Source organism: Triticum dicoccoides, chromosome 5A (genome assembly GCF_002162155.2).
Source record: "Triticum dicoccoides isolate Atlit2015 ecotype Zavitan chromosome 5A, WEW_v2.0, whole genome shotgun sequence".
In the NCBI taxonomy this organism is placed as follows: domain Eukaryota; kingdom Viridiplantae; phylum Streptophyta; class Magnoliopsida; order Poales; family Poaceae; genus Triticum; species Triticum dicoccoides.
In genome coordinates this window covers 659,127,540-659,149,486 of record NC_041388.1, presented here as the reverse complement: position 1 = coordinate 659,149,486, position 21,947 = coordinate 659,127,540, and the positions used below count along the sequence as shown (strand labels likewise).

Below are 21,947 nucleotides of genomic sequence, written 5' to 3'. Positions count from 1 at the left end.
GAACATCCGAAGTACTCCCTCTATAAAAAAATATAAGAGCATTTAGATCACTAAATATTACATCTCAATGTCATGCATTTCAACCGGATAAAAATTCATCACACTCCGACGCTCCTAGTCCGATTATTATGGCTTCTCTAGAAAATATAAGTATAGTCAAATACCCCTAATATGAAAAAGAATTGTTCTTTCAAGCCGACCATGTTTAAAAACATTTTTCTAACTAAAGAGTAATGCATTTTTAAAATACTCACATAATTCAAAAAAAATGTCTTCATAAAAAAATTTCATGCAATTTTTAAAAAATATTTACATTGCAAAAAGAATGTTCGTGTAATTTTAAATAGGTCACACATTTTAGATAAAACCTTGTGTTTGTAAACATAATTATATTTTGAGAAAAAGGATAAGAAACAAAAAAAAAACAGAATTCTGGTGAAAGAAAAAGAAAGGCGAGAGAAGAAACAAATGATCAATTGAAAAGAGAAAAAAGAACAACAAAACAGATAAACTTAGTTCCTGGAGAAAACCTAAAGAAAACCACAGGAAACAACCGGAGCTACGAACCGAAGGAGAAATATCACCCAATGTTAGGCTAGCCATGCGCGGCGCAACTATAGATGAGTATGATGTGCAACTTGCAATGAGTTAGATATAGCATTGACGTTGATCCTGGCTAATAGCTAGACACAGGCGCAGAAAGCCCGTACATGAAGAATTATCAGCTCATCGCAACTAAGTTATGATAACAAATATTAGAGTTAATTGCATGTTGGTACCATAATTAGAGCTAGGATAGAGAATTGGTACCATTTTATGTTTTTTCTTCATGTCAGTACAAGTCTGGGGTAGCGGGAATGGACAGATCCGGCCGCGGGTCACCGGATCTGGTCGGCAGCCCAAGGGTTTCGACAACGGATGGCGTCCAGATTAGCGGCAGGGGAGCTTGGGCGTTCATCCATGGAGGTTCTTGCACCGGGAGAGACAGGAAGATGAGAGACCGAGACTGAGGAGGAGGAGAAGTACGAAACATGAGGAAGGAAGGGCTAGGCGGCGCTGGGGCGCAGCTGCTGCTGCCAGTGGCCGACGGAGGCGAGCTCCAACTTGGGCTTGTTGCGACGGAAGGCTTTATCATGAAAGTGAAAATTATAAATCAGGAAGAATAGCCTTGTTTTAAGCAAATGAAGGCTTTTGCGTGATTAAATATAAAGCAAGGGAGTTCTACAAACACATCGGTACTTGACAAGTGGGCCCTGGTCATCAGTTTCCCCGTCAAAATGGGTTTATACAAGGTTTAGCTCAATTTGTTACGGTCTGCCTAGACTTGATATTGACATGTAAAAAAACGCAAAGTGGTACCAATTCGTTACCCTATCCCAATTGTGGTGCCAACATGCAATTAACTCCAAATATTATTTCCGTCCAATTAGTTGTCTTAGATTTTCTAGATATGATGTATCCAAACCCAACACTAAAATGTGTTTACATCCGTATCCAGATAAATCTGAGTCGAATTATGGGCGGATGAAGTAGTTACTAGAAAGTTAAGTTAGTAAAGAAGTTGCATTTGAAATTTTACTAGTGGGCCAAATAACAGGTATATCAAAGCATATGCAAATGGAGGACAAAACATAGTGATAGAACTGTGAACACTACGACAAGCAAGAGCAGCGGGCTCAACGTCTTGCTCCAACGGCCCATGAGACCAAGGGCGAAGGGGTGGAGATGCACCACCACCCACGCGTTGAACGCCATCGCGAGCACCGCCGCGGGGCCTTTCCTCCACCGTCCCTCCTGTACTGCTGCCGCCATGGACGTCACGTTCACGGCCAGCACCACGGCCGTCGGAACCATCAGCACCGTCCATCTCACGGCGTACAGCTCTGCGAACCTGTCTTTTACTACACCGCCGCCGGAGTTCGACGCCCGGTGCTTGGACGTCAGCTTGAACGCTATCTCCTTCCCCGCCGCAACCTTGAGCGCCACCTGCACCACCGCGGCCGCGTACGCGCTCGTGGCGGACACCATCCAGAACTGCTCGTTCCGCCACCAGTCGCCCAGCGTTATGCCCGACCACCTCACCTCCAGCACGGCCACCATGGCCAGCGTCAGCATCAGCGCCGCCACAAAGGCGATGTACGTGGCCGACGGCGGCGTGTTGACTGAGAAGGCGCTCGTGCTCGCGTTCCGGGTCACGAGCGGGATCGCCGGCAGGAGGCAGTAGAGTAGGAGAAAGATGGAGGTGAACGGGTACACCGTCGTGTTGAGGTACGCCAGGCGCTGCAGCGGGTGGAGCCGGGGCCCGGCGAGGAGGGCGTTGTTGCGGGAGAAGAATATCTCGAGGGAGCCCGCCGCCCAGCGGAGGACCTGGTGCAGCCGCTCTGTGAGGTTGATGGGCGCGGTGCCGCGGAATGCGTCTGGCGCGGTGGCGCAGTAGGCGGAGCTCCACCCTCGCCGGTGCATGCAGAAGCCCGTGGCAACGTCCTCTGTCACGGTGCCGTATATCCAGCCGATGTCCCGGCCCCACGCTGTCCTGTCCTCGTAGCCGCACGAGACAAGCGCGGTTGCCTCGCCGACGGCAGCCCCGTCGAACGAGCGCGGCGGTGAAGTGGTGTTCCATTGCTCCGACTGGTTCAAGTTCAAGGCCGCACGCACCGAGCCAAGGAACGGTGTCGAGATGCCAAACTTGTCAGCCTCTGCGGCGACGTCCTTGCCAGCGTCGCGGTCACCATGTGGCCTCCAGAGCGGCGGGTCGGCGTTGTATAGCGCCGCACGGCGAAACATGCAGCCGGTGCCCACGTAAATGGGTCCCTGGAGGCCGTCCAGGCCGAGCTCCGTGCAGTCGAAGAAGACGCGGTTGTGGTTGGCGTATCGGTCGGCGGGGTCGACGCCGTCGAAGCGCTGCGGGAACTGGACGAACGCCACGTTGCTGCCGCCGCGGTCGAGCATGAGGCAGACGCCGGCGCGGAGGGCCTGCGAGTTGTTGACGTAGTGGTCGCAGTCGAGGTTGAGGATGAAGGGCGCGTTGGAGAGCACGGCCGAGGTGCGGAGCAGCGCGTTCATGGCACCTGCCTTCCGGTGGTGCACGCGGCCGTGGCGCTTCTCCCGGCACATGTACACCACCGCTGGAACCCGCACGTCGACGGAGCCGAGGTCCAGAAGATCACTGACGCCGAGCTCCGGCGTACTGCCCGGAGGGCCGACTAGCACTTCAACAACTCCGGCATGATCTTCCGCCGTGCCGCGCGACCACTGCTGGCGCCGCACGTCTCCGGCGTGAAGCGCGTCGATCCGCAGCCGCAGTTCTTCGTACTCCCGGCGCACGCGCCTCCGGTCCCGTGCCAGCTCGGGCCACGACTTTGCCCTATAGTCAGCCCTTGACACCACCCTCGCCTTGACGCCGGGGCAGAAGTAGGCCTCTGGGTTCCTCGGCTCGACCCCGTGCTTCCGGCAGAACGGCACCCACAGTCTAGCGAACCAGGCAGCCTGCGCCACCGCCTCGCGGGTGAGCAGAGCGCCGCCGTCGTCTGAGACGTAGCACGTGAGCTTGTCTGGGGGGTAGTCCGCGGCGAGGATGGAGAGGATAGTGTTCACGGTCACCAGCGGCGGCTCCTTCTCCGGGTCGGCGGTGGTGACGAACACATCCATGGCCGGAAGCAGCGACTCCTCGAGCGCCGTGGCGTAGACGGTGCGCCGGACAGGCTGCATCTTGGGCAGCTGGTCCAGCACCCACATCAGGGCGAACCAGAGCTCCCCGGCGATGGACATGGTCCACATTGCACGAACTGTAGTTGTGCCGTCGCTGATCATCGCAAGAGCAGTGCTGCTTCGCCATTTGAAGAACAGCACGAAGATGATCATCCGAACAAAGACCACGAGCCTGCAACAAACACCATGATTTTCGCCACTTTGTCATTTTCCACATAATTTATAGAGTAATATTTCTATACGCACTCCCACTCACTCAATTGAAAGGGTGAATTCGAAATTTTTAAATGTCACTTTTGAGCACTAGATTTCATGACACGATAAAGAAAAAGGTTATAAGAACTCATCATTTGTCGCAGTAAATTCTTATCAGATTCAGCATCCAATTGTAAAGTAAACAAGAAAATAATTGGTCAAACAACTATCACATCCAATTGTTTTACTTTCTTTTTTTACTTCCCTTGGAACTCTGCTAGCTGCACATAACAAATTTTAACTCTGCGCATTTCATATGAACTAGTTGAACCACTCATGAGTCATGATAGTGTGTAGTATATATATATATATATGTTCACAAGTTTTATCATGAAGAACTCTTAGGTTTTGTAATTAAACACCGCACATGTTCGAATAACTAAGTATGTACATAGCTGATGATTACCTGTACAGCTTGATGGTAACTGTGGTAAGTTTTGTGGTTCGGACAAGTAGCCTCTCAACGCTGGCCGACTTCTCATGCTCGGGCGACTCCTTCCCATCCAAGCTTGCAACATAGTCGTGCTTCTTGGTGATATATGTCATTGACATGCTCCCACTGGCCAAACGCTATATTGTTCTTGACAGGAAGGCTAGCTCGGGTGTGGAATCAACCCTATATATGGAGGACATGTCATTGACCCATCGTCGCTACTTCTTTTCTGCTTTAACTTTATACTAGACTTCCGTACTTATCCTAGCTTATTCATTTAGTATTTTGTTAACCCGTGGCTATTTTTGACTCTTATCTCACCAAAATGTGCAAGAACTTTACACACGCTTAGTTTGTTCACGGCACCAAAGATTGGTGATAGATTCCATGCACTTCGCGGCTCGTAAGTGGCATGAGCACACCCGAGCACTAAATTTGGTCCACATTGCTGATTTGTTTCCACGCTCCATTTGCTAGTCCAATACTAAACAAAGGGTCGTTACATTAAAACACACATAGGTGATGCACAATAAGTGGCGTGTCTTTGTGACACGCACTTGTTATGATCAATTAGTGATGAGTCCTACGGCGACCCATCACTTGTATGGCTTTCGGGTCGAGGCCTAACATTCACTTGCCACTCATGAATTGTCATAATTTTTTAGATGAAATTTGCACTCTTAAGCAGGTGATAACATAACACATCACTAATGATCTTAGTGATGGTCCTAATGTGACTTATGACACAATTTTAAGTGGTGGTTCTTCCTTTGAAAAGTATTAGCGATGGGTCTGCTGGAAACTGATCCCACTTGGTGGTCAACCTTTTGCCAAGCCAAGGGTGGTGGACTCCTAAGCGGGTACGTGCATGCCATCTATATAGCCCTACATATTGTGTCTACTTTGTTTCTCCCTTTTAATTTTCTTATATACTACTCGTGTGTGTTTTCCATCATAGTCTCAACATGTTATTAGCACAAAGCTCTACCAAGACACACTACGACGAGGAGAAGGAGAAGCATATAGCTTAAGAAGGTGTTTTTAAGGGGTATGTGCTTTCTGAATGTCGATGGATGTTGTTGAACTGGCACAGAGCTGGCAAGACTGAAATTGCAGAACCGATGAGATTGATCGTTTCTCTCCAGGGAAAACAACCTTTTCATAAATATAAATATAGTCCCAAGTTCAAGTATATTTATCAAAACCCCACCTTAAAATACTTTACAAACTAAAACCCTGCATATAGAATTGTTCTTTTCTCAAATAGACCCTATGCTCCTTTCCTTGATTTATCCTATGAATATAACAACAACATCCCTTGTGTTGGGGCATGCCAAGTATTTATGTCAATATTCCTTATTTGTTGAATTCATGTGAGAAGACACCGAAGCATTATCGAAGGTTATGGTTACGTCTACACTAGGAATGGGCTACCGTTCCGTTGTTTCTTCGTATCATGTATTATTTTAGGTAATACAGTATCCCACTGGGTTATGTTATCATTTTGCTAAGTCTGTGTGTATCAGCTATTGATCTAGGGATTGACATGTGATGCACAGTGGACCCAACACAAGCTGTCTAACATGTGTTTAGTGTGTTGTAGTGGTGGTGGTCATAGACTGCTATCCACTTTGTTGTTGATGCATACATGGAATCCATGTTGTCATTTGCATTCAGTTGCTCCTTACCAACTAGCTAATTTGTATATGCAAAGTTACAAATGTCTTATTTGGTCATGAGAATAATTTTGTTCTTAGGAAGCTGACAGTGCAAGCACGGTAGCCCATATATCGCAAGAGATGCAGTGTATGCATATCGCGTGCATACACTTGCGTTGCTTGGAACCCACTATTCAGTGTGGTTTCGATCAGCATTATCTTACTCATAAGGATGACGCATGCGCATGCATGCAGTTCACTTAGCAATCCTACGTCGCTTCAACTAGATAGAAAAGGAGCACAAGGTAATCTAGTTGGGACGTACGTCAGTTCAACCAACAAATTTTGAGTGCATTGTGATGTGTGTGTGGTGTATACATCTACGTCGTTTGACTGGTTGATGGGGTTATATATAGATAACTAGTCGCTACTAATCTTTTTATGCCAGGAAAAAGGGAACTTGTTTATTCATCGGAATCACCACTTCTGTAAATTAAGAAATAATGTAGAAGAGATGCATGTGTATTCATTAAGAAAGAAGATGATACACATCAAAGAAGACAAGGCTCATGCAATGACATAGAGGCACGACCTCAGCTATCGGCAAGTAGAAGACTACTGAACCCAACTTATACTAGGGCAAAAGATACATCACAGATCACACGGCATGAAAGTGAGATCCGTGCACTGCGAAACCTACAAGGCTACAACACAACCACAAACTTCACAGTCCAAGCACGACTACCAAGATGACAAAGGTGAATGAAGCCCAAACATCATAGGGATAGATCCGTCACAAGTCTTGAGCCAAACCATTTGCACGAGTATATATAGGCGCAACATCACCGAACGACAAGGCTATGTGCCCAAAATCGTCGGACCTGCATCCACCTAGGCCATAAAAGAGGAGCCATGGGGGTGAACAGGCACAAATCGGGGAAGCAGAAAGGCGCACACAGGAACAGAGGGTGAAGCCAACCATGAACTGGGTTACTGGGGGAGCCGGTGACGCGTTCCGAACAACGCTTGAACCAACGACCAGCCAGCAAGGAACCACCAGACGACCACAAACCAAAATTCACCCGCCAAATCCAGCGGAGCTATCGCCAGATCTCTCTAATAGCGAGTTGCGACTGGAAAAAATTGAACCCACGACCATAATAACAAACATCCAATTCACCGCCAAATCTCATTGATGGCGACCGAGAAAGACCAGATCCAATACCGAGGCCGACCTAGGGAGGGAGGTGAAGCACGGCAACACCATGACTACATCGCGGGCCTGCAGTGATCCAGGACGACTGGGGGAGCGATGTGCGCTAGATCCGGCAGCAGGACGCTCGGATCTATACTGGGAATCACCACCGTGTTTGTGGGCCCTTGATCTCTCAATTGGCCAAACTTAGATAACTCGGCATCATCATCGAAAATTCTACACTTACGGAAAGAGTGCCACGGATTGATTTTAGCTGACCCTACCCTTTGATTTTAACTGGGCCATGTCAGTCCGTAACTTCCTTTCCGTGTGAAATGGCCTGTAGATGTAGCAAAGCTCCATCATCATCAACGAGTACTCGGCTCTCTCACACACACTGATGCACTCTTGACATACGGCAGCCATTTTACAAGTAGCTGTACAAATGGGTTTTACATTTTGTTTCGATAGTCAAATGGGTTCTACATATAGCAGGGCAGTATTTGCTATATATTGCTTGCTGATTTATAATCCAACTGAAGTACACTATATATTTATTATCGATCGATCACTCATGTTATTTTATGCAGTAGAGTTGAGCATATGGAGCAGCATATCGTTCCAGGTGTCGATGGCCCCCGGCAGGCACCAGTGCACGCAGTCGTTATACAGGGTGAAGTGCTTCTCCGGCGTCCAGCCGCGGTACTTGCTGGGGTGCGCGTCCGCGCGCAGTATCATCGCCTCCGTCGTGTCCATCAGCATCATCTTCACCTTGACGCCCGCCGCTGCCCTCTCCGCCGCCGCCGCGAATTCCTCCAGCTGCAGCTCGCGGAAGTCGCGCTCGAAGCCCTCGACCCTCTTCTCGCCGCGCCGGGACGGCGCCGTCCGCACGCAGTTACCGTTCTCGCTGTTCCACTGCCCGCCCTCGTACTGCGATGGGTCCACGGTGCGCAGCAGCGCAGTGCCGCGGAACCGGCCGTCGGCGCCGGACAGCGCCCCCAGCGCGGCCCGCGTGGCCATGCGCAGCGCGTACCGCGGCGTGAGGTCCGTGACGTTGGGCAGCTGGCAGTAGTGGCAGCCGACGAGCCGGCCGGCCTCGTACAGCATGGACGGGCGGTAGAACCAGCTCGACGCCGACACGACGACGTAGTCGAGCTCCGGGATGCGCGCCGCCCACACGTCCTCCGCCTCGTCGAGGTGGAGGTTCCAGAGGCCCGTGTGCGCCGGCCCGTCGTCGTCGATCTGCTCGTGCCGGACCAGGTACGGCGCCCAGAAGCTGGCCACGGTGAAGTTGTACTCGCCGTAGTGGTACACCGTGTGCTTGCTGCTCGGCCAGCTCGTCGTAGGCTCCGCGACCTGCACGCACGCACGGCCATGAGGCAGGGCAGATCATTATAGCAGTAGGAGAAAGGTGCGAGACTCCATGATTGAGAGCTCGCTTAGGATCGGAGGTACGTACTCTGGTGAGGAGGCAGATGAGGGAGTCCTTGTGGTTCCTGGCGAGGGAGTCCCCGACGAAGGCGATGGTCTTGCCCCTCATCAGGGCGAGGAAGCGGGCCGGGTCGAAGCGGGGCAGGTCGCAGCCGTCGCCGTCGGGGCGCCACCGCCAGTTGACGAAGCCGAGGTCGGGCTTGCCGAACCTCATGCAGTCGTAGTGCTCGTGGATGACCGAGCAGGTGTCGTTGGTGTAGTAGGGCGCGTCCGGGTCGGGCACCCAGTCGCCCCTGAAGATGTCGCAGCCCCCGCCCTCGCCAGGTCGTGATCCTGTGTGAAGGTGAGAAGAAAACACGCGCCATGGGTGTGGGAAGGTGGTGCACAGCAGGTTGGAAGCCGCGAGAAGAGCAGCGAGGAGCATGAGGGACACGACGGGGACGAAGCATCTGCTGCTGCTCACATGGACATGGGGATTGCACATGTGAAGAAGGGCCCTCATGGTCCGGTGTGCATTTGAGTTCGATTGTGCGCATTAGCCAGCCATATATGATGATGATCATGCATGAGAATGGCGAGGCAATCACTTCACTGGTGCCGGCCGGTGTGGTCAGCAGCTATCTTGATCCATCGTCCTTGATAGAGGATGATTGGCTCACTAATTGTTTTCTTCTCTTCTCTATGCCAATATAAAACTGCAACAGTGGGCTGCGCACATGCGCTACTGTACTAATCAGCCTCTATACCATTCGTGGTATGATACGTCAAAGTAGCACTCAAACAAACGATTCACTCAAATTACAGTGGTCTCCCACCACAGCCAGCCCACAGCCCAACCAAACCTCACCAGCCATAGCCTCAAGAAGAGTCCATGACAGAAGATAGTCTTTGTTGCAGAAGATACCGATCTCAGGATTGAACTACCTGTGATGATCCAAACAGGTTCGACTCCTGGTTCTTCACAAACTGATAAACATTCTGAGGCCATCTTTCCCTAAAAAAAAAAAAACTGAGGTCATCTGTATCTCTCCCACACGCACCTGCCGCTGATCAGCCACTCGTTGAGCCGAGGACCAGCGCTTCTTTGTGTAGCCAGTTTACCAATTGGCTTGCAACATGCAGATATGCAGACATGTACTCGGCGCCTTATGATGAAGTTGTTAGGTTGATCTCTTCCCCGTTCGAACCCAACGGGTCGAACGGACCCTTGCATCGCGTCCTGATCGGGGGCGCCCAACCAAACCATGGTTGGTGGCCCCCTCAGACCCGCGCTATATTAACAGAGGTGGGGTCCGGGGCACGAGTCACGAGGTTCACCGCTGCCACAAACCCCATCGATATTCCCTACCGATCTAGGGTTAGCGCGGTGCTCATGGGAAGCTCCACCACCGTTGTCATCCACTCTCTGTCCACGACACCGCCGTCACCACATCAACATGGTCGGCGTTGGATCGAGCTCGTCTGGACATGCAGAAGGTAGGTCTATCGGAGAATCTAACCTATCTGATCCAAAGCAATCTATCAATGGTATCAGCCAAATCGGGTTAGACTTTTTCGGTTGAAACGAAATCACATAAAGAAATCCCCTCCCCCAAGAACCCTAGATAGGGCAAAGTTTCACCGGAGAAGGGCCTCGGGCCTCGCCGGCAAAGTGCGTCGCCGCAAGGCCGCGCCTGTTCCTCTCGATCCCCACACGCATCGGCAAGCCGAGGTGCGGGGACAAAGAACTACCCCAGACGGGGCAAAGGGCACCACCACGAAGCCGTTTGACGGCGGCGCGTTCACCCTCGTGGTGCTCGCGCACGCCGGCAAAGGGATCAGCGGGGGCGCTGCGTCTGATGGCGCCGGGCCTCTCGCGTCTCTCTATCTCTGCACGAAGGAGGCTGTAGTGGATGGGTGAGAGAAGGGGGAAGGGAAAAGGAGAGCACAGCGCGGCGCGGCGCGGTGGCCCTCGCCGCCGGTGCCCGTGGCCGGAGTAGCCGACCAGGGCGCTGCCCCTTTTTCCCCGACAGGAGAGGAACAGAAGAAGAGGGAGGAGAGGAGGGGAATAAGTGGCTCGCGCAGCGCGGCGGGTTTCGCCGGCGTGGCCGGCGGGCACGGAGACGCGCGAGCGGCGCGGGGGAGGGAGGGATTGACCGAGGCTGCGCTCCACTCTCCCTCGCTCACCTGTTTTGTTCGAGCGAAATGCGCGCATGGCCGTCAGATCTCCACGGACGGTGCAAATCGAAAACCTAAAGCGGCGCTGGGCCTTTTGGGCCAAAGAGGAGGAGGCAGCGCTGGGCTGAGGCCGCTGGCCCAGACTGAGGCGAGTCCGGCTCGCGCGAGTGCGCGGAGGAGCAGGCCATGGGCCGCTGCAAGCCTCCCGCGCTAGGCCGAGGCCGGCTGAAGCTGCGTGTTTTTTTTATAGTTTTTGTCCAGTTTTTGGACAGATGTCAAATAGTTTTTCTATGCAAATTTTTCCAACGAAAATTTTACTTAGAAAATAACAAAGTAAACAGAAAAAGTTTCTGAAAATGAAAATAGAAAATTTTCAGAAAAATAAATGTTCATGCAATTTATAAAGAAAATAATAAAGTTCATGAATTTTTATTTGGTCAAAGAAAAGCTTCTGTAAAAATAAAAAGTTCATGCATTTTTATTCATGTTTTTTTCGCTGCGTAAATAATTAATAGTGCTCTTTTACAAAGAAAATAAAAGTTTAAAAACAATTAAGTTTTTTAAGAGCATGTTAAAAGTGATTATTAAAATGAATATGATTATGTTACTTTTTATGACCAACGTTGTTAATAACATGATCATGTTTTATTATTGAATAGAATATTGTAAAGTTTCCGCTGCAAAGTAAAAGTTTTATCCTCCAATTAAATTGGAACCAACGGGAAAATTTAATTGGAAAAAATGCTCTTAGCAATGTTTTTCCCCTGTGGGTGAAATAAGATGCAAATAGTTTCCGCTATGACAAAAAAATATATTTGTTTTAAAGTTAAAATATGGTATTGTTATTTTCTGACCAATGTTGATGATAACAGTGCTATAATTCTATGAGTCTTATGTTCAAAGTTTAAATCTCTGATAAATTTTGTATCAAAGTGATCAATTTTCAGAGAACCAATAAAGATCAATAAAATGCTCTTGAACTAGAGAAATGTATATTTTTTGTTCCGTTGCAATAAACACGTTGATGATGATTAATTCTTAGCAAAGTTGTTTAATAGAAATACTATCATCACGTTGTTTATGAGTTATATGCATTATTTCCATTTCCGCCCAACGGTGATATGGAATTAATGTAGAAGGATGATGTTTATTCTAATTCTGCCACAACAGTGATTTAGAATATAAAAGAAAGTTTCAAAAGTTTAATGTGCATTTCCTTTAACCAGACCAATGTAGGGTTATTTTTATGCCCATTATTGTTGATTATTGGCTAAGTTTTCTTAGACTAAAATTTTTCCATGCTTTCATTCGTGAAAGCGAATGGCTGGGTACATGTGACCCGAAAGATGACCAAGAAAGGTCATAACGTGAGGGAGTATGTTCTCTCTAAAGAATGGCATCAAAAGAAAAGAAATAGATCATTGAGAGTCTTGGTTGATGAATGTCTTTCATGTACTCTCTATGAAGAAGATTTTTCAGTCAACATGATTTGAGATGAAACAAGCAACATGCGTGTTTAATTTGACCAACGTCGGATCAAGCATGTGTGTCAAAGAGCATTTGGATCTATTCCTAAATGTGATGATTGAATATGCAATCAAAAGAGCCAATTCCGGCATTTATGTTCCCTTACAACGAATTACCTGCATGGCGGGAAAAAGATGATTATGATAAAACCCACATGGCGGGAAAAAGTCTGGGAAAATACCTGCGTAACAGGGTAAAGCTGACATAATATTATGTCAATAATCCCGTATGGCGGGAGAAATTTTTGCAAGAAAAAGATATGATAACTCATGTGCTTTTAATGTATCCCATTCTGGGAGAAAAGAATGGAATAGCTGAAAGGCGCAACCGTACACTTATGGATATGGTGCGCAGCATGATGAGTTATTCCAACTTGCAATTGGGATTATGGATGGAGGCGCTTGAAACCGCCATTCACATTCTCAATAGAGTACCAAGCAAGTCGGTGCCCAAAACACCGTACGAGCTATGGACAGGAAGGGTGCCCTTCCTACAACACTTCAGGGTGTGGGGGTGCCCTGCTGAGGCCAAAATGTTTAATCCAAGCATTGCAAAGTTAGATCCCAAAACAGTGAGTTGCCACTTCATTGGCTATCCAGATAGACCAAAGGGTTTTTGTTTCTACTATCCAGACAGATATACAAAGTTTGTAGAAACAAGACATGTAGTCTTCTTAGAGGACAAAATGATGAGGGGGAGCATGGTAGCTCGAAAAATTGATCTTGAGGAGAAGAGGGTGCATGCACCTAATCCGATGATTCAGGAGCCATTTTTCTCACTACCAGTTGCAACTACACCCATGACAACTATGGGGATAGACCCGGAACCTGTCCACCAGGAGCCGACTGAACCCGTTGTTGAGCATGAAAGGGAGGTGCAGCAGCAAATTTAGAAGAAGTGCTAGAAGTTGAGGCACAGAATGTGCCAGAAACTGAGGCCCTTAGAAGGTCTACAAGACACAAAAAGTCAGCTATTTCTACTGATTATAAAGTTTATATCACGGAAATAATTCATACAAAAAAAGATCCCACCTCATATGAAGAAGCCATGAGAAGCCCTCATTCATCGAAGTGGATGAAGGCAATGGAACACGAGATGAAATCGATGAGTTCCAAAGATGTTTGGGATTTAGAGGAAATTCCTAAAGGAGCCAAAATAGTAGGCTACAAATGGGTATACAAAATTAAGTATGACTCTAAAGGGAATGTAGAAAAGTATAAAGCTCGACTTGTGGCAAAAGGATTTACACAAAGAGAAGGGATAGATTACAATGAGACATTTTCTCCAGTCTCATGTAAGGATTTCTTCAGAATCATAATGACATTAGTTGCTCTATTTTGATTTAGAGTTACATCAAATGGATGTTAAGACGACATTTCTGAATGGTGATTTAAAAGAAAATGTCTACATGAAACAACCCAAGGGTTTCGTCATGGAAGGCAAGGAAAATATGGGATGCTGCCTGAAAAAATCCATTTATGGGTTAAAGCAAGCCTCTAGATAGTGGTATCTAAAGTTTAATCAAACGATTAAAAGTTTTGGATTAAAGAAAATATTGAGGATAACTGCATTTATGCAAAGTTTAAAAATGAGAAATATATTTTCCTAATCTTGTATGTGGATGATATTATACTTGCTAGCAGTGATGTTAGTCCATTACAAGAAACAAAAGAAGTTCTTATCCTCAGATTTTGACATAACAGATCTTGGCGAAGCATCATATGTTTTGGGTATAGAAATTCACCGAGATAGGAACAATGGAGTCCTAAGACTATCGCAGAAAGCATATTTAGAAAAGGTTCTTAAAAAGTATAATATGCATGCGAGTAAAGCCACACTTGCTCCTATAGTTAAGCGCGATAGTTTTGGGAAATTCCAATATCCCAAGAAACCAGTACGAGATCGATCAAATGAAAGCAGTACCATATGCTTTGGCAGTTGGCAGCTTACAATATGCACACGTGTGCACTCGCCCTGACTTAGCTTTTATCACCGGGGTACTCGGTAGATATTAAGAGAATCCAGGCATGGAGCACTGGAAGATGGTAAAGAAAGCATTGCGTTATGCGCAAGGCACGAAGGACTACATGCTAATATACAGAAGTGATTCCCTAGAGATAAAAGGGTATTCAGACGCAGATTTTACGGGGGACAGGGATGATAGAAAATCCACGTCAGGATACGTCTTCACTCTCGCTGGGGGAGCTATTTCGTGGAAAAGCTCCAAGCAGTCGATAGTTGCATCATCCATGATGTATGCAGAATTTATAGCATGCTTCGAAGCCATGGGGCAGGCGATATGGCTAAAGAAATTTGTACCCGACTTGAAAGTGGTAGATTGTATTCACAAACCACTAAAGATGTTCTGTGACAACCAGCCCGCAATATTCTATGCTCACAACAACAAGTCGAGTAATGCTGCCAAAACAATAGAGATAAGGTATTATGTTGTGAAAGATTAAATCCAGGATCAAACTATAAGTCTCGAGCATATAAGGACAAGATATGCTTGCGGATCCGCTAACGAAAGGCTTACCACCCAATGTGTTCAAGGAACACTTAGCCGGCATGGGTTTAAGGAAAAGCCTTATGATTCCTGGATAGGCCCAAAAGGAATAAAATTTGTTTATGAACAAAACGTATGTTGTAGCTGTATGATTCTATTGGCAATTAAGCTGTGACGATGAAACATGCTCTATGTACCAATATGTGATGAAACAAATAAACTAAAAAGTATAAGGTTAAAAGTAAATTTGAGATCAAGGGGGAGAATGTTAGGTTGATCTCTTCCCCGTTCACAAACTGATACACATTCTGAGGCCATATTTCCCTAAAAAATAAAAAAAAATCTGAGGTCATCTGTATCTCTCCCACACGCACCTGCCGCTGATCAGCCACTCGTGGAGCCAAGGACCACCACTTCTTTTTACCATTTGGCTTGCCACATGCAGATATGCAGACATGTACTTGGCGCCTTATGATGAAGTTGTTAGGTCGATCTCTTCCCCGTTCGAATCTAACGGGTCGAACGGGCCCTTGCATCGTGCCCTGATCGGGGGCGCCCAACCAAATCATGGTTGGTGGGCCCCTGTGACCCGCGCTATATTAACAGAGGTGGGGGCTGGGGCACGAGTCACGAGGTTCACTGCTGCCACAAATCCCACCGATATTCCATATCGATTTAGGGTTAGCGTGGTGCTCACGGAAAGCTCCACCACCACCGCCATCCACTCTCTGTCTATGACACCGCTGTCACCACATCACCATGGCCGGCGCTGGATCGAACTCGTCTGGACAGGCACAAGATAGGTCTACCGAAGAATCTAGCCTATCCGATCCAAAGCAATCTATCATGACGGACCGCTGGCTTTCATGGCCGCCAGGGGAGAGGTCGGGAGGAGACAGCCTCGCCGCTCCTGTTCCGGTCCCCTAGAGAGATGAGAGGCATTTCTTTTTAGAGGAACAAAAGGCACAACACGGTGAGGAGAGGGCGATCGGCCCAGTTTCGTGAAACGTCCCGGTAAATGCGGCAGAAAAACAGGGCACAAGGAAGTTTACCCAATAGGATCCCCAATTACAGGCGTTGTCTCCTGGTAAATTTTCATTGCAAGTGAATAATTTCAAAATTAGGAAAAAAATTGCTGCCTTAGCCAGTTTGATTTTGTTATTATTATCTCAAGATGCTATGCCAACTCCGTCTCTCGGAAGTGCTCATAGAGGTAGGGTGTGCATGCATGCATTCATATGGGTGAGTATATGCTCGTGTATGCGATCAACTTCTATTGTACCGTGTTTAAAAAAAACAGTCTCCAAGCAACCGGAAGGGGGCACCACCAAGTCATTTCTAAGCAAGATTTCCACACGCGCTCAAGAGAAATTTCAGAACAACCAGAATGTTTTATCTAAGGCCCTGTTCAGAATCCCACTTGCTCCGCGAAATACCAGGAGCTGTGGAGCTAGGAAACAGGCGCTCCACATTTTTCCACTGTAACTCCACCCGCTCCGGGAGTGGGAGCTGTGGAGCGGAGGTAATCCGAACAGTCCCTAAATATGTACTGTAGCAAATTCGCTAAGAAACAATATTAAAACACGATGCCTAGAAAGACAGATGATACAGCACACAGGTTAGAGACGAATCAACACGGTTATCAAAACAAGTACAACCTTTTTTCTTCTAAAAGCACGAAGGCAAAGCCAATACAGCTGTTCTTTAACAAAGGCACCAAACCAAATCACCTCCAGGAGAGATATCATCGAGTTTCCTCAACTCAATAATCATGAATTGCCGATGAAGTTAGCATCGTCTCAGGCCTACACGCCTAGAGCTCAACGGCAAATTTGTAGAGTTCTCGGTCCAGCCACTCTGCTCAGCACAAGCTTGCAGGATCTCATGGGAGGTGAGTGGTGGCCAATCTTCTACCGCAAACCTTCACAGATCATGTAGATCTCCCTCGAACTAGACCTCGTCGCCTTAGGCCTCAGGAGAGATACTTTTTTAAACTTCTCTTTGCAAAATTTGTTAAACCCTGCAGCAGGGCAATAGACAATCATTCATGTTGCTATGATATCAACTGCAAGCAATAGTAAAGCAAAATCTACTTGTAAGATCTACCTGGTATATCCTCGTTCTCAAGAAACTTGATTACTAGGCTGCCTCCACGTCTAAGAACACCGTCCTCATCAGGATCTGGGCCCGTGGAGCTCTGAAACCTCTCCATAGTCTCACGATAGTCAGCCGATTCTTTGAACTTTATCTTACCAACTGCCAACGAGAGCGCACGCATGCCCAGCTCACAAGATATAGCTTCATCTCTGGTTGTGATCCCTGAAACTACCGGACACATGTCGGATAATATCACAGAAAATCCTCGTTCCTGTACAACAGAGTAACATCAATTAATCAACAAATGAACAGAGCAACCACTATCAAGATCAACAGCACAAATATAGCTGACAGTCCTTGATCTGGTATTTCTAATCATCCACCATGAAATCAGGCACTGGTGATTTCAATGTTGAGATTAGTGAAGCTTCATAGTTTTAAGGGGTGGACACGACAGATAGTTCGGCCAAATATTTGATGACAAATAAAACAGACCAGTCTCAAAAGTTCTAGCAATCAACTAAATATTGTGATTTTGACAGAAGGCTAGAAACTGCCGTTTAATTAATACATGTTGGCCCTTCATAATAGGCAGCATCATATGCAGCTACATTCTCATATCTCCAACTGATGCTTCATTCTCTGGTAAATATTGTTCGACCTTGTAGGTATGTGTTTTGCCATCTGTTATGCAACATTTTCTTTCAAAAAAAAAAAATCTGTTATGCAACATATATGATGGCTGATGGATAAACTACAATTATTTGGTTATATTTTAACAACTCATGGCACTAAATTTGGTTTACTTAACAGTTCTTTTCTAACAAGCACTGTCAGGGTGTCAGCCAATAAACCCCGATACCATTTTGGGAGAACTCTTCGGGACTATATTTCTTCTGTGAAAATAGTCCCAATATATGGATTTATAGTGCAAAGATGTCATGAATTTGAACCAATCAAGCCACATTTCAAACTCAGAATAACACAAATTTAATCAGTACATAATTCCACTAATCTACACAAAATACACATCCAGCCGAATTCCATTCCATCGAGTAGATTAAAAAAAGCAGTCTATTATCGAACCTGCGGCGACATGGCTCGGGCTTGCTGCTTCATCAGAGCCATCACATCGGTGCAGACCGTCCTGACCCGCGAGTCGCAGTGCGCCGAGGGGACCTTCACCTTCTGCTCTGCAACAACCGAGCACCAAAATCAGACCCGACACCCCGCCCATCAATCACAGCATCAGCAGATTGGCGAACCTTGACATCGACGCCGACGACCAGGCCGCCCTTCTCGAGCGGGCCCAGGTTCTGGCAGGCTACCTGGAGCCACGCGCCGGGGGCACACCCGAGGTCGAGCACAGCGGCGCCCGGGGCGATGAGCTTGTGCTGCTTCTGTATCTGGATCAGCTGCAGCAGCGGGGAATAGAAGCGCGACGCGTGAGAGATTGGTCCAAGGCGGAGCGCGGGGAGGGAGAGCGGGGCCGGAGGAGCGAGGCGGTGCTGACCTTGAAGGCGGAGCGGGCGACGTAGCCGAGGCGCAGCGCCTCCCGGTAGAAGAAGTCGGCGGTGCCCGTCGCGCCGCTCATGTTCCCGACGATTGCGGCGCGGCGGCGAACGGAGAACGGACGGCCGTGAACGCGGGTTTGCTAGGGTTTTAGGCCGTTTTCGCGGGAGCGGGCGGGCCTTGCTGTCTGTGGTTCGCATGGATGGGCTGCTAACATGAGCATGTCTCACGGGCCTGGTTTGGGCTGACATGCCAAACCAGATGAGCTGCAGATGCCGTAGAAAACGGGACCTCATATGCGCCGCATTCGGCAGATCCTATTTGACGCCCGCAGGCGTCAAGAGGACGAGCCTTCGCTGAAGCAAGTCCCCACTTGGGCCAGCCCACGTACGGATCTGGTTCACTACTGTTTCCTTGTTTCTTGCGGATTTTTTCTTCTATGGTTTTTTGCTTCCAGTTTTTTTCACTCTTTTGGCCAGTTTTCAATTATTTTGTCCCGGTTTTTTCTTTTGCTTTGAATTTAAAATTTGTTCACATTTTAAAATATTTTTCGCATTTTTTAATAAATTTTGTTCACAGTTTTTCCATGAATGTTAGTTTTTTTTTGAAAAAAGACGGATATGCTACTGTAGATAGGTACTTAAAAGTTTAGCGCTGCATTTTAGCATTCTATCATACAAGTTCGAGTGGTTACCAAGTGTCTTCTGAAACCAGAGGTCGGGAGTTCTACTTCGCGCGGCATGTTTTGTTTTTGCTGAATTCTAGGTTCGACGCTGCCAATGGGCCGGCCCGTTTGCGCGCGCTTTCAGCGAAAGCTCTACCGTTCGACGCACGCGGGCGTTCAATAGGAGGTCTCGCCGCATTCTGCGGCGAATACGGAGAGCGACGCACACGGGAGCCGTGTGGTTCGGCCAGCCCACTAAGACACACCGCCAGTAGTTAACAGTAGTAAAAATCAAAAAATCAAAAGAGATGCCGCAGCATTCGAGCACAGGACGTCGCTCCGCTCCGTAGCGTTGCTTACCACTAAAGTAAATGGCCACATGTGAAGAAAAATGCATCGCAAACATATTTCGCAACTTACCTTTGCGTGATATTCCCAATTGGTTGTTATTTGCTTGACATGTACAATAGCATATATATTTTTGAAAATTTGAACACATTTCGAAAACACACAAAAGAATTTTTGAAGAAATGTGAAATTCCAAAATAGTCTTTGAAAAACAAGAACAAAATTTGGAATTTCAAACATATTTTGACAAACATAGTCTTCAAAAAATAAGAACAAAATTTATGAAGGAGTTATTTTTTACTTTGGAACAATTTTTCAAAATATTAGAGCACATTTTTAAATTTTTATTTTTTAACAAGAAGGATTTAATTTTGAAACCCCGAACGTATTTCAAAAGAACTAACAAAATTTGACATTAAAACATTTTAAGTCAAAAAACAGAATGTTCTATGAAACACAAACTCTTTCCAAATTTCTGAACAATTTTTCTAAAGACTCTTTTTAAAAAACTGGAACTTTTTTTCAAAATCATGAAGATTTCTTGGAACGGGAACATTTTTCCAAATTCCAAAACAAAATTTGGAGACGCGAACATATTTTGAAATTCCTAAACAAAATTTGAACACAAACATTTTTTGAAACTTGCAAACAATTTTGGAAACTGGGACATTTTTTGAAACTCTGGAAAAAATGAAAACGTGATCATTTTTTGCAATTGGCGAACAATTATCGAAAATGAGAAAAAAAATTAATGCCCGAACATTTTTTGAATTGGTGTGAAAACAACGAACAAAAGCATTCACAACACTTTTTGAAAAAATACGATCATTTTTTGAAATTTTGAAAACACGAACAATTTATAAAATTAGCCTACCATTTTTGAATTTGCGAACAAATTTTGGAAACACGAATATTTTTGTAAAAATGCGAACATTTTTCTAAAAATGAACAATTTAATAAAAACACGAAAAAAATTTATGAAATTTCCCTAACATTTTTGAATTTGCAAACAATTTTTGAAACATGAACTTTTTTTAATTGGTGATTTTTTTTTGAAAGCAGGAACATTTTCTGAAATCTGATCTTTTTTGAATTTGTGAACAAAATTAGGAAATATTTTTAGAAATTTTATAACTTTTTTGAATATATTTATATATTTGGAAATGAAGTGAACACATTTTGAAATACTATAACTTTTTTGAAATTTTTGAACAAAATTTGAAAATAGGAACAAAATTTGGAAAATAAACAAGTTTCAAGAAATACGAACATTTAAATTGCTGAAATTTTGTTGAAAAAATAAATTAACTTGAAAAGGAAAAATAAAAGAAAAGAAAAAGAGAAAAAGAAAAAAGGACAAAAAAGAAAAAAACAGAGAGAAAAAGAAATAAAAAAACATGTTCAGGAACCTTCCAGAAGGTTCCCAAAACCGGTAAAAACCGGCTGGGAATCATCTAGAAGGTTCCCAAAACTGGAACCTGAAAACTGTAGGTACGTTACAGATGGGCCAACCCAAGTCGTTCGCTAGGTCGCGACACCTGTGCGATTCATCGCAGTTTGACGCAAAGCGTGTCGAATAGGATTTTCCCTAGAAAACCTTACTCGACTCTCTTGAAGAAAACCTTACTCGAAACACATCAAATCGACCACCAACCCCTAAAAAAATTAAATGGAGCACCATTGTAGTACTTTGTGACCGATCTGGCATGTCAAAAAAATATATTCATGTCTGCTCCAAAGCTCGTTTTTTCTTTTCGAGAAAACTTTCCATCTATTCATCAACTGTCATGACAGTACAAAGAATACCACGAATAATAAATATTACATCTAGGTCAATCGACCACCTAGCAACGACTACAAGCACTGAGCGAGCTGAAGGCGTGCCGTCGTCATCACCCCTCCTTCACTAGAGCCGAGGGAAACTTATTGTAGTAGACAGTCGAGAAGTCGTCGTGCTAAGGTCTCACCTGATCAACGCACCAGAATAGCAACCACCGCTGATGAAGAGAAGTGTAGATCAGCATATTCCAACCTATAGACACATGAATGTAGACGCACCAAGACTGGATCCATGAAGATCCAACCAAGACCGACCGAATCCCACGAGATCCGCCGAAGACATACCTTCACACGCCTTCCGACAACATTGTATGCACCATCAGAACTCAGAAGGGGTACTAGGTGAGGAGGACATTATTCGATCTGTCAGAGACATACCTCCACACCCTTCCGAAGGCATTGTATGCACCATCAGAACTCAGAAGGGGGACTAGGTGAGGAGGACATTATTCCAACTACAGGAGCCGTCCTTGTCTCGTCTTTCTAAGTAAGACACAAACCCTAATTAACCCTTAAAAAGAACTAAAAATGGAGTAGGAGCCCTCTCATTGGCAAGGACTGAGATCCACCACGCCTCCATGGCCCTAAGGCCACTAAAGACAAGGCGGATCAGCGAC

At 46.2% G+C, this 21,947-nt stretch overlaps 3 protein-coding genes across 4 annotated transcripts; all 3 read right to left on the bottom strand.

The window, feature by feature from the left end:
* Positions 1-1,593: 1,593 nt before the first annotated feature.
* On the bottom strand, positions 1,594-4,533 carry LOC119298333 (probable mixed-linked glucan synthase 7). The gene is made up of 2 exons (XM_037575778.1): positions 4,370-4,533; positions 1,594-3,880 (listed from the first exon to the last, which is right to left on the bottom strand). The coding sequence occupies exons 1-2, from the start codon at positions 4,513-4,515 to the stop codon at positions 1,603-1,605; spliced, it is 2,424 nt and encodes an 807-aa protein (XP_037431675.1). The 5' UTR covers positions 4,516-4,533; the 3' UTR covers positions 1,594-1,602.
* Positions 4,534-7,612: 3,079 nt separating this feature from the next.
* LOC119303836 (protein trichome birefringence-like 19) lies at positions 7,613-10,814 on the bottom strand. The gene is made up of 2 exons (XM_037580984.1): positions 8,709-10,814; positions 7,613-8,605 (listed from the first exon to the last, which is right to left on the bottom strand). Exons 1-2 carry the CDS (start codon positions 9,180-9,182, stop codon positions 7,832-7,834), a joined length of 1,248 nt encoding a protein of 415 aa, XP_037436881.1. The 5' UTR covers positions 9,183-10,814; the 3' UTR covers positions 7,613-7,831.
* Positions 10,815-16,446: 5,632 nt separating this feature from the next.
* On the bottom strand, positions 16,447-18,703 carry LOC119298332 (ribosomal RNA large subunit methyltransferase E-like). 2 transcript variants are annotated; one of them, XM_037575776.1, is made up of 5 exons: positions 18,481-18,703; positions 18,233-18,382; positions 18,054-18,160; positions 16,977-17,238; positions 16,447-16,890 (listed from the first exon to the last, which is right to left on the bottom strand). In XM_037575776.1, exons 1-5 carry the CDS (start codon positions 18,677-18,679, stop codon positions 16,781-16,783), a joined length of 828 nt encoding a protein of 275 aa, XP_037431673.1. In that variant the 5' UTR covers positions 18,680-18,703; the 3' UTR covers positions 16,447-16,780. The 2 variants fall into 2 exon arrangements, with proteins under 2 accessions (XP_037431673.1, XP_037431674.1); XM_037575777.1 differs by having other exon boundaries at positions 16,479-16,890; positions 18,054-18,155; positions 18,481-18,641.
* Positions 18,704-21,947: the final 3,244 nt, after the last annotated feature.

What these genes read in the sequence shown, in the direction of transcription:
- LOC119303836 (XM_037580984.1), bottom strand. Translation starts at nt 9,182, where the DNA reads ATGAGGGCCCTTCTTCACATGTGCAATCCCCATGTCCATGTGAGCAGC. An exon ending in TCATCTGCCTCCTCACCAGA is followed by an intron (nt 8,606 to 8,708) that starts GTACGTACCTCC and finishes GCGTGCGTGCAG; the next exon opens with GTCGCGGAGCCTACGACGAG.
- LOC119298333 (XM_037575778.1), bottom strand. Translation starts at nt 4,515, where the DNA reads ATGTCAATGACATATATCACCAAGAAGCACGACTATGTTGCAAGCTTG. An exon ending in GTTACCATCAAGCTGTACAG is followed by an intron (nt 3,881 to 4,369) that starts GTAATCATCAGC and finishes TGTTTGTTGCAG; the next exon opens with GCTCGTGGTCTTTGTTCGGA.
- LOC119298332 (XM_037575776.1), bottom strand. Translation starts at nt 18,679, where the DNA reads ATGCGAACCACAGACAGCAAGGCCCGCCCGCTCCCGCGAAAACGGCCT. An exon ending in TCGTCGGCGTCGATGTCAAG is followed by an intron (nt 18,161 to 18,232) that starts GTTCGCCAATCT and finishes CGGTTGTTGCAG; the next exon opens with AGCAGAAGGTGAAGGTCCCC. An exon ending in CCCGAGCCATGTCGCCGCAG is followed by an intron (nt 17,239 to 18,053) that starts GTTCGATAATAG and finishes TCTGTTGTACAG; the next exon opens with GAACGAGGATTTTCTGTGAT.